The 18,866-nt window shown below is 33.5% G+C and overlaps 3 protein-coding genes across 4 annotated transcripts; 2 read left to right on the forward strand and 1 right to left on the reverse strand.

The window, feature by feature from the left end:
* Nucleotides 1–4: 4 nt before the first annotated feature.
* On the reverse strand, nucleotides 5–1,343 carry LOC134280697 (microsomal glutathione S-transferase 1-like). Its single transcript, XM_062763138.1, has 3 exons — nucleotides 1,154–1,343; nucleotides 814–908; nucleotides 5–393 (listed from the first exon to the last, which is right to left on the reverse strand). The coding sequence occupies exons 1-3, from the start codon at nucleotides 1,271–1,273 to the stop codon at nucleotides 150–152; spliced, it is 459 nt and encodes a 152-aa protein (XP_062619122.1). The 5' UTR covers nucleotides 1,274–1,343; the 3' UTR covers nucleotides 5–149.
* Nucleotides 1,344–2,552: 1,209 nt separating this feature from the next.
* Nucleotides 2,553–12,003, forward strand: LOC134280695 (phosphoglycerate kinase-like). Its single transcript, XM_062763136.1, has 12 exons — nucleotides 2,553–2,716; nucleotides 3,922–3,972; nucleotides 4,167–4,319; nucleotides 5,106–5,250; nucleotides 5,663–5,766; nucleotides 6,241–6,360; nucleotides 6,484–6,598; nucleotides 6,940–7,119; nucleotides 7,260–7,336; nucleotides 9,292–9,392; nucleotides 9,724–9,822; nucleotides 11,445–12,003. The coding sequence occupies exons 1-12, from the start codon at nucleotides 2,655–2,657 to the stop codon at nucleotides 11,486–11,488; spliced, it is 1,251 nt and encodes a 416-aa protein (XP_062619120.1). The 5' UTR covers nucleotides 2,553–2,654; the 3' UTR covers nucleotides 11,489–12,003.
* A 3,079-nt stretch (nucleotides 12,004–15,082) lies between these two features.
* On the forward strand, nucleotides 15,083–18,074 carry LOC134280675 (uncharacterized). 2 transcript variants are annotated; one of them, XM_062763117.1, is made up of 5 exons: nucleotides 15,083–15,277; nucleotides 15,802–15,994; nucleotides 16,758–16,827; nucleotides 17,593–17,638; nucleotides 17,797–18,074. In XM_062763117.1, the coding sequence occupies exons 2-5, from the start codon at nucleotides 15,844–15,846 to the stop codon at nucleotides 18,058–18,060; spliced, it is 531 nt and encodes a 176-aa protein (XP_062619101.1). In that variant the 5' UTR covers nucleotides 15,083–15,277; nucleotides 15,802–15,843; the 3' UTR covers nucleotides 18,061–18,074. The 2 variants fall into 2 exon arrangements, with proteins under 2 accessions (XP_062619101.1, XP_062619100.1); XM_062763116.1 differs by lacking the exon at nucleotides 15,083–15,277 and having other exon boundaries at nucleotides 15,688–15,994.
* Nucleotides 18,075–18,866: the final 792 nt, after the last annotated feature.

The following is an 18,866-nucleotide window of genomic DNA, read 5'->3' on the forward strand; positions in this document are numbered from 1 at the left end:
ATATTCTTCATTTGTGTGTTGATTAGTTCTTTTAACGTTCTATCATATGTTCTAACACAATTTGTTATTAAAACCTTTGATAAATTATAAAAAGGAAAACTTCAGTATATTTTTTGTATCAAACAGTTGCCACTTATATAAAATTGTTTTCATAGGGTTCCTTTCTGTAGGACTGACCAAGCCATCATACATATGACAATAACACCGGTGAGATACGAAAAAGTCCTTGATGGCTGTGGAAGAGCCCGTAAAAATGCTATGTCGTACACAACACGTGACAAGAGAAAAATCCGGAAGTAGAGCGCAGCAGTTGTAGCTTCCGGTTCTGTCAGAACGTAAAGTATGCCAACTGTCACAAATGGAAAGATGTTTTCCAGATTATTTAAATGACATCTAAAATAAAATATGAATTATAATTAATCATTTTAAAAACTTCAGTTGAAAAATGATATGAATTCAACAAGCACAAAAGAAAGATTTAACTGTTAGCAGCTTTTAAGTTATAGTTGTTCACTTTGAGATTTCTATTACTCAAAAATAGCTTGAAAACGATCAACGGGGTTCATAACGCAAAAAGTAGTTTTTGGGGCTTCAAAAAATTATGGTACAATAAAAATGTACGTTAATATATATCTACATAATGATAATAGCAAATCCAACTTACATATCTAAGGGCAGATAATTTACTATAGAAAACTATAAGTATGAAATAAGAACTTTTAGTGTTTGTGTGCACACAGTTTGTCTCCGTGTTAAGCCTCGATCTTATTGATTTTTTTATTTCAAAAATGTCTACATAGAATAATTAAACACCTTCGTAATCTCTTTATATAAGCATCGTCTGATGTTGGTTTAAGGTGATGCTTTCCTACAATAATTTGTGAACAGTCTTCTGGAAATGCAAACACCTAAAATAGAGATGAAAATGCAATTTTATCTACTACCCAATATATGAAAAAAAACTTTATTTTAAACAAGATTTCTAAATAAGAGGAACAACACAATCTGTATACGTAGAAAACTTATGTATTTTTCACTTACTCAGTATCTAGATATTTTGAAATCACTAAGAATATATTGTACATTTCGATTTATGCAAGCATGCCCTAAGTCAGGAGAGTAGTGTGGTTAAATACTCCTCCTAGATGGATACCTTTCGTTTTATTCGACTTCGGATGATCAGCAATGCAAGCCCCAGTGTCTTCAGGATCAAAACGATAGAATAGAAAGCAAACTGGGCAAACACAGGGTTGTCAAATCCTAAAATCTCCATTATTATTGTGATAAAAACACAAACTGTGTCACATAGCAAAATAGACACGTGTACACTTGTTAATTATGATAAACTTCCGTTTAAACTTCCTTGATACAGTGATATATAATACAGATTAAGTTGTGCAGTGATTTTGCTGGATATAGTATATTGAGTATACATAATTTTTTAAATTCATTAATTATTAAGTGTATATGTGCCTGTTAAGCAAATAGGACCTTGGTTTAGTTTCATAAAAAAAATCTCCCAACACACACACTTAATTTCATTTGCTCATCAGAAGTTTTTTCAAAGGAATTTATTTTAAATTGCGGGTTTTATAATTACAGGTATGCTCCTGTAAGGAAGTCTTTGATGAAACATAGAATGAAGTTGGAATATCAAAACCCTATGCATGCATTTTTAAGTCTTTTATTTGTTTATTTTTAATATTTATTATGAAATAGTATTGATTTCTGAAGAAAAAAAAGAATTGTATAATCCGTACCCCAATAATCACATATATTTTCCATCTATTCACAACGCCAAAGGACTCATGCACAGATCTAGACGGGGGGGGGGGGGGGGGGGGGTTATTAAATATATAAATTAAATCAAGTAGGGGAGGTCCGGACCCCCGCCCTGGAATTTGCAGAAAGTCATTAGTATGAAGACCTCTGGAGAATGTTTTATTCGGGCTTGCTTCTTGTAGCTGCAGAACTGTAGCTCTCTGAAAAAAAAAATAAATATATATATATATATATATATATATATATTTGATAGGCCTGTCTCCTATCTATCAATCTTTTTTTCGGAGAGCCAAAGTTCTGCAGCTAGCTTCTAGAAGCCGAATAATATAAAACTAAAAGCGAATCGAATCAGCTGACTCCATTGGCGTCGGAAGCAAATTGAAAGTTGGGGGGGGGGGGGGGCTGAGTGAAAAAGAAAAAAAAATCCTGTTTCGTGGGGGGGGGTAGGTTCAACTTCAGTACCAAATTTTTTTCAAACAGCACCACATTCCCCTTTTTTAACCTGTACTGCGACGTGTCTGTGGGGGGGGGGGTTAAACCTACCAAGCAATGTTCAATGTGTCTATATTAAGTATATATTTGGAAAAAAGGGGGGGGGGGGGGGCTGAGACCACCACCCCCCCCCCCCCCGGTTCACACACACCGCCAGTATGAGTTCACACAGTTTTCTATTTTTTTAGCAAATGCATGTATTATATATTGTTTATCGCCGAAAGGATTAGCATGGTTAACAAATCGGAATCATTCTGGTCACCATGACCAATTTTTATTTTACACACAAGGAACTCTTTAGTTCACGAAGGAGAAAAAGTGGTTGAGAAAAAATAATTTTAGCGGCTGCTTCTTCAAAACTCCCGTAAAATTGGTGCAAAATGGCTCTGAACAAGTTGGCAATCGATCAAATTGATCTTAAAGGAAAGAGAGTACTTATGAGGTAAGATTAAAAGCATTCATTCAATCATTCTTGCTTTAAACATTTGCAGATCAGGAGCCGGCATCCTGACCTTCCCTTTACCTTTCTCAAGGCCACGCACGTTCAGTTTGCATGTACATGATAATTTGACGTTAATTATTCATTTTTAATGTTTTTATTTATCAGAAAATATTTGATCCCTTGTTTTTTGCTAGTTTACATTTGATGATAAGGAACGAAATGTAAAATACTAAAAATAGTTACACGATTAATATCAAATTTTCATCTTCCTCCTCCTTGTTTACAATAAATTACATAGTTCTCAGTGGAAATTAATGTGAATGTATCACATATTTAGTACTTTTCAAGCATAGACTGAGGAAGCCTTCTCATTGAAAAATTTTGGACAGATAAACCATAGAGCTAAAAATCCAAGGTTGTACAAACCATTGATTTATAAATGTGACAATTTTTGGTTGCTCAATGCTTAATTAAGAGATCTCATAGTTTGGGCTTAGGAATGCATATTGCCCAACGTAAACAATCAAAAATGTTTGCCTTAAATCAAAGGTTTTAACAATGCTTGGATCTTTAGTTCACTGGTTTATTTGTACAAATTTTCTCAATGAGAGAGCTACAGTTTAGCAGCCAGGGAGGTATCTGATATTGATTTGAAAAGTTATTATGCATATTTCCCATTCAGACACATTACACTGTAACTAAATTCATGCAGTTTGTTGAAGAGAATGATGAGATTCTCTTATTTGCTTTATTTGGTTTAAGAAGCATGAGAAGTGGGGTGCATACATGTAGAATGACATATCATTAGCTCTTGAAGGATCTATGTAACACATGATGAATGTTGTGCTAAACACTTGCATATGGCTATAAATATCAGTAGCTGTATTTTCTAACATTTATCAAAAAAGATCACACTAATTAGTAACATAGAAGTCATAAAAACTGAAAGTGGGTGATGTACACTGTGCACTGTGTGCCTTCTTATAGAGGGTGCAGAAACAGGTCCTGCTGACAGTATTGTGGAGGGAGGTCAGAAGGAGGAAGGGTTATTAGTGCCTCCTTGCGATGTTAAACAATATTCACTGTTGAATTATTGCTACTGTGTACATCAAAGCATTAACTTTCTAAAAATCTTCTATAATTATGCCATATGGAGATCTTTAAAAACTTCTACATTTTTAATTTTACCATGATTACAATTTTAGGGTTGACTTCAATGTTCCTCTGAAAGAAGGCAAAATAACCAATACCCAGAGGTAAGTTAAATATTTATTTTTATATTACATGTTCGTTTAAATGCTGAATTTCAAGAAGAGCAAAAACTGTAGGAAAAGATCAATTGTTATTTTCATTCTCTTTTAATTTTTAATTGCATGCAGTTTTGATTTCAGATTAAATATTAAGACAGCCATTTTAGGACTATTATTTATACAAAGAATTTTTTTTGTAGGATTGTAGCAGCTTTAGACACAATCAAGTATGCTCTGGAAAAGGGTGCTAAATCAGTGGTTTTGATGAGTCATCTAGGTCGTCCTGATGGAAAACGCTCAGAAAAATACTCACTACAGCCTGTTAAAGCAGAGCTGGAGAAACTGCTAGGAAAGTAAGAAATAAAACCCATTAAATGTTTTACTGTAAATCCTAAGCCCATTTTTGCTTTGAAAAGACAGTGTCATGATGAAAGTGCATTTAAGATTTTGATCACCCAACGCGGGGGCTACCATTTTTAGACGTCAGGCTATTTTAAATTATATTGCATTAGCCCGTTGGGTTAGTAAATATAAAAGGAAAGTATACATATATATTTATGTCAACTGAATTGATACATGTATGAATTAACTTTGTTGTAAAATCATAATCTTCAATTCGATCCTTTTATCCTATATGTATTGTGTGTTGCTATCACCAGTCGTCTCAGTGACAATTGTAGTCGATAAAATAGAAAGAAGTACCTGACAATAACAAAGCAGAAACCATTATTTTTTCATTTATTTCAACTTTAATGTTTTTTTAACCTTTATATTATACTTATATGCATGTATTGTTTTTTGGTAGTTAATGGGCTAGTGAATGGCAACCTTGAACTAGTAGCTTTGTTACTGCCTCTAACCCAACAGGCTAGAAACTAATTTTTGTAATTGCACACCCCTGACATATGAAAGACTATATGCCTTGAGCATAAAGATATAAATTAGAGTTATGTCTTTAATGATATTCTAAAGATATTCCACTTCTTTTTTTTTTTTTTTACAAGTAAATTGATTAATATGAAAACTGTTTTACAAGTAAATTGATTAATATGAAAAAAAGTATTTTGAAATTTGAATGCCAAATCTTTTTGCCATTTTTTTTGTGCATTGATTTCACACTTACCTTCATGTTTGCTCAGGTCGGTGGAGTTTCTATCGGACTGTGTAGGACCAGAGGTGGAGGCAAAGTGTGCTGACCCCCCAACTGGTTCCGTGATTCTCTTAGAAAATCTCCGCTTCCATGTGGAGGAGGAAGGAAAAGGGGTCAACGAGGCGGGGGAGAAGGTAGTCTGAATGTCCTCTTGCATCTAGTATAAATTTTAACCTTTTCTTTTCTTCCCATTGATACAATTTCTGAAATTTATGCCCAGAAGGTGCACCTTTCTTATTTATTCTGATCATTCTAGTGATGTAAAATTCAAAGCAGTTGATATCAATTCATAAAAAAGGAGTAGTCCTTGAATTATCCCATGTCTGACTAAAGCTAAACCTAGTGCATGGGTATATGTGTGTGTTACTGTATTTTTTTTTTTTTGAAAAAAAGACTTCCTTAACAATAGTTAGTATGTACTACGTATTAAAAATAATGCTAAATTGGCCTTACAGTGGTGCTTCTTGAATTGATTTAAAATACGATATTTTCCTCCTCACAATCATTAAGACTTCTATAGAGAGGAACCTTTCAATATTGTTTTAGGTTAAAGCCTCAAAGGAAGCTGTGGAGGCATTCCGCCAGTCTCTGTCCAAACTAGGAGATGTGTATGTGAATGATGCATTTGGAACGGCACACAGAGCTCATAGGTAAAGTACCTTTATTTTAGAAAAATAAATAGGAAAATTCTCATAGGTCTGAATTGTGTTAAAATTGGGGGGAAAAATCACAAAAACTGCAAAATGTATCATAAAATAATGTGTTATATTTTGAGAGAGAAATGAATTCTTTCTAGTCAGCAGAATTGTCATTACCTTTTTATGTAGAACATCTTAGAAAATCTTGGTATCTGGCAGACATACTGTGTGCTTTTGAAATGAGCAGAGTGCCTTCTAGCAAAGTTATGATGTTCTTGTTATATTCAGGATCTGGGTTTAGATGAGTGCAAGTCAAAATGGTGTGATTATTGTGTATTAAAAACATGATGATGTATCTTGTATATTCTGATTACTGTCAAGGCTATTTGATCTCTTGTCTAAATAGAACCTATAGAAGCAGTGGTATCTTAAGTATTTATAATGAATTTACATGTAAGTACACATATTTGTCACATTTCTTGATAGTTCAATGGTTGGGTGCCAGCTTGCACAGAGAGCATCAGGATTTTTGCTAAAGAAAGAATTAACATATTTTGCAAAGGCACTGGAAAATCCAGACAGGCCATTCTTAGCCATTTTAGGAGGGTTAGTACTCATTTTGCATTCAATTTCTCCACTTAAAAATATCTCGAACATTTATCTTAGTAGCACTGTCAATTGACTTGACTACATATTTACATTTGTTAGTTTGAATGTTTTGTTTTACAGGGCAAAGGTTGCAGACAAGATTCAGCTGATAGAAAACATGTTGGATAAAGTTAATGAAATGATAATAGGAGGCGGCATGGCCTTTACTTTCTTGAAGGTTCTCAACAATATGAAGGTGAGATAATTTTGTCCAATGCTTTTTAAAAAGTCAATAGCTGAGAATCTGCCAGTCAATTTTGTATTTGAATGATGTTAGTGTCTAAGGTTATCTGCAAGTTCTTGTTTGTTTAAAACTAAAAAAAAATATTCAGCATAGTGACAAATAATTGTGACATTTAAAAAAATCATTTTAAATTTTTTTTTGGAAAGAAATAATATAGAAATGGAAATTAGATCAGGATCTTTATTATTTGGCACATTTTTCAAAGAGAAAATAACTCCTGAAATGTAATTCTATAATTCATTTATGTTGATGATGTCACCTAGATCTTAAAACATCACTTTTTTCCCTGCTAGATTGGTAATTCTCTTTATGATGAGGAGGGATCAAAGATCATTAAGAACTTGATGGAGAAAGCAGCAAAGAACAATGTCACAATCACACTCCCCTCAGACTTCGTGACAGGGGATAAATTTGCTGAGGATGCCACTGTTGGATCCGCCACTGTAGAATCAGGAATTCCAGATGGTAGTATGGTGAGAATAATAGCAATCATTACAAATACACAATAATGTTAGCATCTTTACAAAAAAATACTGAAATTGAGAAACGATGTTGAACATTCTTTTGAGGATTTGCGAGATTTTATGTAAGCATCGTCTTTGTTCCTCTACAGGGATTGGACGTAGGTCCCCAGTCCATAGCTAAATTTAAGGAAGTCGTAGGCAGAGCCAAAACCATTGTATGGAATGGGTAAGAGTTGTTTAGAACACTTTTAAATTCCTTATCAAAGTACTCTATAGTCAAGTAATTTTTAGCTCACCTCAACGAAGTTGGGGGGAGCTTATGTGATACCCTCGGCGTCGGCGTCGGTGTCGGCGTCGGCGTCCCAGGTTAAGGTTAAGTTTTTTGGAGCAGTTTTCTTTTTAAGTACTTCTATGTCCTATATTGATTAGACATGCATGGAAGATGCTTCTAGTGTCTTTCATTGTACCAGTCCAAGATTCAGATGCTGCGGTTTAAACAAAGAAATGACCAGATTAATGTTTTTTGGAGCAGGTTAACATTTTTGGTGCAGTTTTTGGTGTAGGTTTCATTTCCAAGTAACTATAAGCCCTATGTTGACCAAACTTGCATGGATGATACATCTAAGGATGCATACTACCGGGCTTGCTTCGGATGCTGAATCTGACCTACATTTTCCGGTTGAGTGAACAGGTTAAAGTTTTTGGTGCAGGTTTCATTTCCAATTAACTAAAAGTCTTATGTTGACCAAACTTGCATGGATGATACATCTAAGGATGCATACTACCAGGCTTGCTTCGGATGCTGAATCTGACCTACATTTTCCGGTTGAGTGAACAGGCAAAGATTTTGGTGCAGGTTTCATTTCCAAGTAACTATAAGTCCCATGTTGACCAAACTTGCATGGATGATACATCTAAGGATTGATACTACCAGGCTTGCTTCGGATGCTGAATCTGACCTACATTTTCCGGTTGAGTGAACAGGTAAAAGATTTTGGTGCAGGTTTCATTTCCAAGTAACTATAAGCCCTATGTTGACCAAACTTGCAAGGATGATACATCTAAGGATACATACTACCAGGTTTGCTTCGGATGCTGAATCTGACCTACATTTTCTGGTTGAGTGAACAGATTAAAGTTTTTGGTGCAGGTTTTAAAAAGTAACTATAAGCCCTATGTTGACCAAACTTGCATGGATGATACATCTAAGGATGCATACTACCGGGCTTGCTTCGGATGCTGAATCTGACCTACATTTTCCGGTTGAGTGAACAGGTTAAATTTTTTTGTGCAGGTTTCATTTGCAAGTAAGTTTAAGCCCTATGTTGACCAAACTTGCATGGATGATACATCTAAGAATGCACACTACCGGGCTTGCTTCGGATGCTGAATCTGACCTACATTTTCTGGTTGAGTGAACAGGTAAAAGATTTTGGTGCAGGTTTCATTTTCAAGTAACTATGAGTTCTTTAATGACCAATCTTGCATGGATGATACATCTAAGGATGCATACTACCAGGCTTGCTTCGGATGCTGAATCTGACCTCCTTTTTGTGGATGAGTGAAAATGTTAGTTTTTGATGCATGTTTCATTTCCAATTAACTATGAGCCCTATAATGAGCAAACTTGCATGGATGATACATCTTAGGATACACACTAATGGATGCTTTGGATGCTGAATTCGACATACATTTTTCAGATAATAGACCAGGTAAAAGTTATGGTTGCAGGTCTATTTCCAAAAAACTATAACTATAAAGGCTTATATAACATTGTATAAACCAAACTTGCACAAATGTTGCATCAAGAGATGAAAACTCTCAAATTTGCTTCAGATGCTGGATTTTGATTAGATTTTCATGAAGAAGAACTAGTTTAAATTTTTTATGTAGGTCTATTTCAAAGTATCAGATCAAAATTGCTTAAATATTTTCATTTTTGGAATGTACACTTTTTGTTGGTGAATTGTGTGACTTTGCCTTACTTAAAGACAACATTCGTTGAGGTGAGCTCTGTAATCTCTGATTACCTATGTTTATATATACTGATTAACAATGAAAATGAATTTGGAGACATTTTAGTAATAAGAAGAACTTAAAATCCTATTAAATCAACATGCTACAAAACTTGCTAAATCAGTGTTCAAACTGAAGATAAAATTTGTATGATACTGTTTACAGGCCTCCAGGTGTGTTTGAGTTTGAAAACTTTAAGAAAGGAACAGTGGCAGTAATGGACGCTGTTGTCGAGGCAACACAAAGGGGAGCAACTACAATTATTGGTAATAAGGAGAAGCAGTTTAAATTTTCTTGTTCTATTTAAGCATCTCTTACACCCATTTAATTAAGAACTGCAGTGTTAAGAATGCATTACAATACTTGAATGTATTTATGAGACATAAAACCAGTAATGCATATATACCCAAATGAAAAGGTCTTTGGATACAAAAGTGAGAGATGTTGATGCTTTTTCAGATAAATGCTCGATAATAATTAAGGGACATGAAAATGTACATGTGGTCTAAAAATTCTTTAAAAAAATCATTCATTTTCTAAAGAAGTGAAGCAAATCGCTTGACCTACCCTGTAGACTTCTGTTCGATTCTTTTCCAGGTGGTGGTGATACCGCAACCTGTGCAGCTAAGTTTGGAACAGAGGACAAAGTCAGCCATGTTTCTACTGGTGGAGGAGCAAGCTTAGAATTGTTAGAGGGTAAGTCTGCCGAATTTTTTTTTTTTTTTTTTTTTTTTGCAAAATAACAGTTGTTTGTGTGGGTGTTATTCTGAAAATATATATATATAGCTCTTCCTTCCATGATCTCAATGTCAGGTGACACAAGTTGAAGTTCTACATGTCCATTAATACATATGTAGGCCTCTTTACAGGTTGCCCTAAACATATTCATGCCAAACTTAAAAGATATTTTGCATCTTTGCATATTCAGTGTTATACATGTACTGTACTGTATCCTGCAAGTAAATCTACCAATTCCCACAAAATACGTGTCAGACAATTTCACTTGTAGTTGCATTAGTTTATATGGGACTTTGGTTGGTCTGTTTTTGGTGAAAAATCAAAATGTACATTTTTGCCAAATTTGGTTTATTTCAGTATAGAAATATATGAAATACTACATAAAGGTTCCAAAAATAATATTTTTAAATTGCTTTTTTGAAAGAAATTTCTTTGAATAAGAAAAATAGGGTTATTTATTTTATTTAACAATTTAAAGTATAACTACTGTGTGTCAGTTACATGGTAAATTGTCAGATTAATCATACCCTTAAATTACAACCTTTTTACACGTTTATCTATATACATCTGTAAACTGTTCAGTGGTTGGTAAGGGATGTGGATTGCTTTAGCAGTTGCTGAATAGATCCGATTTTTTAAGTAAATAGGTTACTGCATGGTGACTAGAATTTACAGTTACCAGGAGTTTGATTTTTGCACAAATCCATATTATACAACAGCAGGAAGATTTTTTTTTGGGGGGGTGCACCTGGTTTGTCTGTTTAAGATTTCAAATTCTTGATAAACTAAATTGCTCATTAATCTTCACAACTGTCCCTAAAAATCTCATGTGTTGAAGCTCCTGGAGGCTTCTGAGGTACAGAAACAATGGTTTGACCATGGATGTACTTCTGTGCAGTTCTAATATGAAAAAAAAATTACTTGTAGCCTAATTGTCACGAAAAGAGGACTTATATTTAAAAACTGTTTTTTTAGTCCATTTCAGTAGTGCATCAATTTATTAGTTGTTATCGAGAGCCCAGTAATTATCTGAGCATAGGTAACATAATGAGACATATGTGATAATCAGCGGAACTGTAGACCAGCTTAATGATTCTGTTCATTAAAATCTCTCTCTCTTTTTACTAGATTTTTATTGATATGTTTTCCAATATTCTTACATAATTCTCCATATAAGGTTGATGAATTTTATGAACAAACAACTACGAAATGGACTAGTTCATACAGACTTTAATTTGCAGTGCCTTGCACTTTACTTTAGCTTAGACACGTTAATCAATATAAACCAATCTTTGACCTATAAACAAATAGCTTCTGAAAATTTATAGAATCTATGTATCTTTTAGCTGTAAAGTGAATGCAGCGGTGTCTTCCTCAAATGAACTTCCATTTATTTACATCACAACATAGTATACATTTACATGATATATGTACTAGGTTAAAATCAAGCTAGAGTATTTCAGATTAAGTTAATCAGACTATATAACACCTCCTACCCCCCCCCCCCCCCCAAAAAAAAAGTTTTCTAGAGAGAGAGAAATGAAGGAATAATTGTTTATTTCTTTTCTTTTTATTTACAGGTAAGACACTGCCAGGTGTTGCTGCATTGTCAGATGCTGCTTAAGTTTATTTTATAGGGAAGAATAAGGAGGAATTAGCAATCTTTTACAGTAGATTTATGGACTTGTCAACAAAAATCATGTATTGACATAAAGAATATAGGTGTTACATGTATTACATGTACTATGCTGCACTTTCCTGTTTTTACAATTCAAAATCATGTTGAAATTTCTGTGAGGAAAAATAGGAAAAAAAGAGGGTTGTATATGTATTGAAGATTTCAATTTATCAGTACTTATATCCACCATATACACTGTACATGTAGCATACATGTAATTTTGCCCAGTCTTTTTTTTTTTAATCTATATGTATGCCCCTTACAGTGCTTTTTACATGGAATAGCCGTTGATGATTTTTTTTCATTTTAGTTTTAAAGTTTTTATTTTTGAATGCAAACATGCATCTATTTTTGTTCTGAAATTTCATCTTTGAAGACTTCCATGCAGCCATAATAACCATAATGCTTTCCATGTATTGCTTTGTCTCGTTTAAATAAAAATAAAACTAATATTCATTGCATTTGTTTTATTGTGATTAACAGTGTCATAAAAGTGTCTAAATTTTATTATTATTTTTTTTTTTTACATGAATTGTGTTTAGCACTTACTGTAAACCAGATTTTTATTCGTGTGCGAGAAATATTTGCGAGTTTCACGAATTACTTTAATTCGCGAATATTTAACATTGTGAAACATTTCTTTTGCCTTATATTGGTAGAGGATGCTTTTTTCGTTGTGAAAGTTAATTGTTTTGGATTGATTTTAATCTTACGAATTGCGAATAAAAGATGATGCAAATAATAGTTGGTTTACAGTATTGTACTGGTCTGGAAAATAAATGGAGGAAGCTGCTGATGTACTCGTATATAATGTAAAAAAAAAATTTCAAACTCTTGTATTGATGGGTACCTGTAAAGTGCGAAACGAAATAGAAACGAAACGAACTGAAACGAAACGAAATCTGCCGAAACGAAACGAAATCTACCGAAACGAAACGAAATCAATACGAAACGAAACGAAATCAAAACGAAACCTGCCGAAACGAAACGAAACAAAACTATCAATTTTTTTTTTCAAATCAAGGTACGTGTATATTATTGTATATGTGTAACTGCATATGGACATTTTTTTTACTTCAAATAAAATATATAAAGTTCAAGCACTTGTAAATATAAAATTTAATTACCGATAAATTATGCTCCCTTCTCCGTCTAATAATGTATTTACATGTTTGCCAGCTGCAAATATGCACGAGCCTACTACGCATGTATAGTTTCAATATGTGCAGTATTTTCAAATTTTTATACCTTACTCTTATTTTCAGTCCTTATTTATCTAGATACACTATATCTATCAAAATTGACGTGTTACATGATGTAAAGGCTCGTTTATGTACGGGTCGAAGTAAAGTCACCGTACTGTTCATTTTCGTCGAAAGCAAATTGAAAGTGGAGGGTTAGGTATAAGAAAAAAAAATTTATACCTTAAAAAAAAAAAACACCTGACAAGCAAAAAAAAGAGGAAATGTCCGTCCAAACACGAAAAGCATATTTCGTGTGGGGGACGGGAGTTGAACTTCATTAGCAAAATTTTCCCAAACAACACCACTTTCCTCATTATTTTAACCTATTAACTACAACCTTTCTGTGGAAAGTGGGGGGGGGGACTAAACCTACGCAATGATGTTTAATATCTATACTAGGTCTACATGTATCTTTGGAAAAAAAAAAGGGGGCTTGCCTATGCTATTGTATTGCGAATGTCTTAAAACATACGATATACCAGAGACTTAGAGTATTTAGTATTCCATTCCGAGGTGTCTGGTTTTATCCTTCAATTATACATGTAACAAAGGTGATATCACCTATTTGAATAGGTGATATCACTTTTTGCCAGTAAATATCAAAACGGCGCCCCATATGTAACTCCAACAGTAATCTTGTGTATCCTTTCTACGTACATACGGTCCTAGTTTTAGGTGTTGGACCCCCTACTTTTTGCAAAGATATATATTATATAGGCATTGAAAATTGGGGTTTGTTGGTTAAGCCCCCCCCCCTTTCAATTTCCTTCCGACGCCTATGTATGAGCTTGAAGCGAAACAATTGTCTGTGGTGCTTGAACTATATAAATTTCATATGAAGTAAAAATAGACCATAAAAACATTCTGAAAGTTTTGTTTCGTTTCGTTTCGGCAGGTTTCGTTTTGATTTCGTTTCGTTTCTTCTTGATTTCGTTTCATTTCGGTAAGATTTCGTTTCGTTTCGGCAGATTTCGTTTCGTTTCAGTTCGTTTCGTTTCGTTTCGTTTCTATTTCGTTTCGCACTTTACAGGTACCCTTGTATTGATAGGTGTATAAATGTTTGCAAAAGAAGTAAACCAAAACAAACACAAAACTAGGATTACCAGCAGATTTAATATGCCTTTTCCTCTTTTTTTTTCTTAGCTTACCCGATCAAAATTTTTCCATTGTCATCATTATTGTTGTCACCGTCACCATATTTTTTTTTTACATTTTCAATTTCAGAATCATTAATTTTGGGAAAGAAAGTCATTCATATGGTCAATTTGCGTTTGTATACTGTTCACATTTTCAACTTCTCCTAAAGAACCACTGAGCCAATAATTGCCAAAATTGGTACAAAGCATCCTTGTTTGATAGGAAGTTTAAATTGTTAAAATGATTCACAATAAGTATTATACAAGTGGGGAAATCTGTTGAAAAACAGCAGGGCTAATGATACTCAGGTGAGCGATCTGACCCATTGGACCTCTTGTTTGACATACTAGTATTCCTTCCATCTGCAATACCACTACTATTAAGACATGTAATCTGCTAAGTGGAGTTTATTTCATGAAATAAAATAATCCACAAGTCACGAATTACTATTTCTAGAATAATTACTCTCTTTGTGAAGAAAATCTGATTCAAACAGCACATGTATCAGGGACTTAAAAGAGCAATGAGTCCATAACAGACCAGGGTTCAGGCATATAGCGACGGGGAGAGAAAGCAGGGAGGAGGGGGTTGCCCTATTTCCTTCGACATCAGTTTTTACTATTGAATAATTTCAATGCAAGAACACCCCCCTCCACACACACATTTTTTCCAATAAAGTCAAAGAAAGGTTTTGTTTGAAGAAAATTTTGGTATTGAAAAAAATTGGAACCTTTAGCGATTGAGACGAAATCTTAGCTTTAAAATATTATGCGGCAGGTAATTTTAGAGATTTTGTAAACTCTTAAAATACCTGCAATACCAAATTAATTTTTAGCGATATTCAATTAAAACTAATTTACAGTAATCCCCGTTAAAAACGCTTCTTAATGTACTATATTTGATATCTGAATTATTAAACCGTCGCAATTGATCAAGGATGACAAAAAAATGTCAATGTATTTTATTTTTTCTTTCAAAAAGCAGAATATTGTCCCCTTGTGCTTGATAAAAGATAAGGTTTTCCTGGAAGATATCGTTGAATTATTTAACCCGCACAGGTCAAAGGTTATGAAAAAAGATTCAATGTCATTCATAGGATTGCACATGAACACGTACATGTGTTACATAATTAACAGTTCATGATGAGCATGAAACAACAATGTGTTCTCTTAATTTTCACGTCACGATTGTACTTTGTGATGTACATAAAAGAAGAGTCCGTGCGTGTTACGCATCAAAAGAAATAAGATGAAAATAATGCGATTTTTCAAAAGAAACTTTTAAATATTTTGGAGGACTTTTTTTCTTCTTTAAAATAATTTGGCTGCATTTACTGGATCACAACGGTTCAAATGTAAGCAATTTTTAATACAATCTGATTTTTTTAAATAATAGAACTAATTAATTAATGCAATAAAAATCACATTTTAAAATTTTGTATAGTTTAAACGAAAATTGGAACAATAGGATTACTTTACCTATACATTCATAAGAATATAAAAAAAGATAAAGATTTAAGTGTATGCAACTCAGGCTTCATACTGGATTTAAACACCCGTCGTAAGCGGGTAAAATTAAATTGTATGATGCGTTTACTTTCAAATTAAATACAAATTCTCTTACTGTCCAATAATAATCCTTGACTGATGAAATATTGAATTATCACTATTCTACATTATTAATGCGATAATTAGAGACTCTATATAAATACACAGCGGGGTACGTCATACGCTATTATGAAAATGACATCTCAATTTCTAGTCTGAATCTACGGTAGATCACTAAGCGTATACTATGGTCTACTATTATCAATATCAAATCACTAATCTTTGACACCCTGTGGGAAGTTTTAATGGTCTATTTACACTCGACCTGTAGCACAGATCTATGTGAGGTAAAGAAGTAAGACACCCTTTTAGTATGCCCAGGACTAAGGATTTAAGACAACTCCCAGGCTGGATTTTAGGATGGATGTATGCCAATGCCATCATTTGTACGTGGGATGCAAGCTTCATCATGTTTCGCCCTCATTCACTTCCCGGGGGATCGTACTCATGGATTTGGTATTTATGTAAGTACCCCATTTTTTCTTTTATAACGGTTTATTAAACATATAATTCTCTCTCTCTCTCTCTCTCTCTCTCTCTCTCTCTATATATATATATTCTTATTATATCAAACTATGCCTTTTGAAAAACAGACAAAATCAGATGTATTCTTTTTACCTGCTTTTGTAATACATGTACATGTAGTAGGACTTTCATTTATGCAAGCTGATATGAACATTCCAAAGAAATACACCCTAGAGTTTAGACATAATTGAGGCGGCATAAAATTGGGTTAAAATTCTTTGGTCTCTATTTTGAATGTAAGAAGTGATGGCGTATCGATTCATTTTCTTTTCCTACGAATGAAAATAACACAATTTTACAGGTACATGCACACCTATATATCAGTGCTGAAACTGATAATTTTTGGGGAAGGGGAAGAATATAAAATTAAGCAGTGACATATCACATAAAAAATATATCGACCAAAAAAAAAAAACCCTTTCGTATCCAATAATATCTATTTTATTGTGTGCAGATGTCCTTCACAGCTACTGAAATTTTTATTTGATATATATACTTCCATGTTAAAACTTAAATCACGTATCTTTAAGCAATAAGTACATTTGTATCATATGTAGGTAACTACATTTGCCTTTAAAACAAACAAAAACTAACATGCACGTACTGCTATCAGATGTTTTACAGTAAATTGAAAAACTGTCTTCATTAATATTTGGCCTGAAGGATCAAAGTGTATATGTTGATATTTGATTAATTTTGCAGATAAGTACTATGTCAACATTGACAAACGTTATGTGGACACCAGTGACCCGTTTGTGAAAGCAATCAGTCTGTAAGTTGAGTGCATATGTACCCAGTGTATACTTGTCGTCATAGTGCATAGAGGGAACCCCTCCTCCTTCTTCATATTATACTTTTTTTCATTTTGAACACCCCTCCCAAGCCGTTGTTTTATAGAAATTACTTACACGAAACCTTTCGCTCCCGAATTAAAAAAAATACACTAAGTATATATAAAAAATAATAACAAATAAAATAAAATTATAAAAGTGCTTAGAGAATAATTAAGAACTTATTACTTTTTTAAAATAGATAAATATATTGCATTTTAAATTATATTTTTACTTGCAAAATGAAATTCATAAAAAAAAAATCATGGGATATGTTGCTTTAATTCAAAGTTTGAAATTTATCAATTTAAACTTTTAAAACTATGTTATTGTAATGTTAAAATTATGAATGCAGTCGAAGGTAATGAGACTGATAAATAAACTTCTGAGGTAGAATCCAATATTTAACCCTGCAAGAGAGACAACCAAGGATAACTATTTTAATTAATTAATATATTATTATATCAATCTATTTTTAATCAAAAATGGAACTCAGCAACGTTTTATAAAGCCAGAAATTCAAATTTTTAAATTATTTTTTTGGGGGGTTGGGGTGGGTGTCAGATTACAGCTCGTATTTTTTCGTCTTATCGAGCAGAGAAATGGTACCACATTTTGGATTGTCAGATTAGATTAGATACTATTTATCATTATTCAGAAGAGAAATGGGAAATAGTAAACATTAAATATTTTTTTATTAATTATAGGCAAAACTATGTCGAAGTTTTCTTGAGCATAGTGACCATAATATTGGTAAGTGTGATAATGGTTGATTATGTATTATTTTGTACTATTAGTTTCCATTTATTTGAAATTCTAAATAATAAATATAATTTTGCAAATCTTCTGATGAATGAGAATTTTTTTTTTTATAAAATAAAGCATAATTTCCTTTATCTTTTGCCCAACAGCACTACCGGTCGAGTCGCCACACCCGTTTAATGGCGTACAATGTTAATATTATGACGATGTGGAAAACTGTGACGTATTTCTTGATGTTTACGGAAATTTGTGGAGCGCAGGATTGGATCGGCTCCGATTCCACCTTAACTTTAACGTTTCTGTTCTACTTTCCAAACGGTGTGTGGATAGGAGTTCCTTTAATCGCTATGTATCAATTGTGGCCATCTTTTGTGCAAGGACAAGACAGCAACCAGTTGAAAAAAGGGGTTTAGTGAAAATGTAAAAGGATTTTTTTATTTATTGAATTCAGGATGATTTGGAATCTGGATAGGGCCATGAAGTTTGCATCAGAGCACCATTGAGGTTTGGGTCGATAATGCGATGGCGCGATAATGCGACGACATTGAAGCGATGGTGCTAAATATAGCGCAAAGACGATGATGTAATAGCTTTCATGCGATGGCATGATGATGTAACGGTGCGAAGCGATTATAAGATCGTCCGATGATGATGACGCATTGGAACTAAGACGATTAAGCTATGTTCAATATCATTCCATCGTGCTATTGCATAGTCGTACCATCGCAATTATCGTCATCGCGCAAACGCATCGTCGCGTCAACATCTGTGCGCCATAGCTTCATTGTCATTGGACCATCACATCGCTACATGGACCCTTCAGTTGGTGTTCCATGGTGCGATACTAATCCATGAACTGATGAAGTCATATCCGGATTCCATACAACATTATACTTGCTCAACGAAGGATATATAATAAACTTGTATTTTTGCAGCAGAATAACTCTTTTTGTTTGAATAATAAATCTATTTAAAAAATACCGTGTTTCATGAAGCTCTGGATGTTCATTTTTTTTAAATGACAAGATACTAGTAATTTTCATTACACTAAAATACACTGCATGACAACATTAGGGGGAGCAAATAAACCCTGTAATAAGTTTTTGACCTTGACTTTGTATATAACCTTGTCACTTTTTCTTCAGTTTGCTCTTGGTCGTTTTTATTTATTTCCAGAAAAGATCATGAAATGGAACAACTCCAAACACAAATCTCTGAA

Source organism: Saccostrea cucullata, unplaced genomic scaffold (genome assembly GCF_032062105.1).
Source record: "Saccostrea cucullata isolate Sc308-1 unplaced genomic scaffold, CSIRO_AGI_Scuc_v1 ctg630, whole genome shotgun sequence".
Classification (NCBI taxonomy): Eukaryota; Metazoa; Mollusca; class Bivalvia; order Ostreida; family Ostreidae; genus Saccostrea; species Saccostrea cuccullata.

Excerpts from the sequence above, each read along its gene's own strand:
- LOC134280697 (XM_062763138.1), bottom strand. The coding sequence starts at position 1,273 with ATGGAGATTTTAGGATTTGACAACCCTGTGTTTGCCCAGTTTGCTTTC. Across the intron at positions 909-1,153 it reads GAAGTCGAATAAAACGAAAG|GTGTTTGCATTTCCAGAAGA; the intron begins GTATCCATCTAG and ends TCTCTATTTTAG. Across the intron at positions 394-813 it reads TATATAAAGAGATTACGAAG|ATGTCATTTAAATAATCTGG; the intron begins GTGTTTAATTAT and ends ATTTTATTTTAG.
- LOC134280695 (XM_062763136.1), top strand. The coding sequence starts at position 2,655 with ATGGCTCTGAACAAGTTGGCAATCGATCAAATTGATCTTAAAGGAAAG. Across the intron at positions 4,320-5,105 it reads CTGGAGAAACTGCTAGGAAA|GTCGGTGGAGTTTCTATCGG; the intron begins GTAAGAAATAAA and ends ATGTTTGCTCAG. Across the intron at positions 5,251-5,662 it reads TCAACGAGGCGGGGGAGAAG|GTTAAAGCCTCAAAGGAAGC; the intron begins GTAGTCTGAATG and ends ATATTGTTTTAG.
- LOC134280675 (XM_062763117.1), top strand. The coding sequence starts at position 15,844 with ATGCCCAGGACTAAGGATTTAAGACAACTCCCAGGCTGGATTTTAGGA. Across the intron at positions 15,995-16,757 it reads CTCATGGATTTGGTATTTAT|ATAAGTACTATGTCAACATT; the intron begins GTAAGTACCCCA and ends TTAATTTTGCAG. Across the intron at positions 17,639-17,796 it reads GCATAGTGACCATAATATTG|CACTACCGGTCGAGTCGCCA; the intron begins GTAAGTGTGATA and ends TTTGCCCAACAG.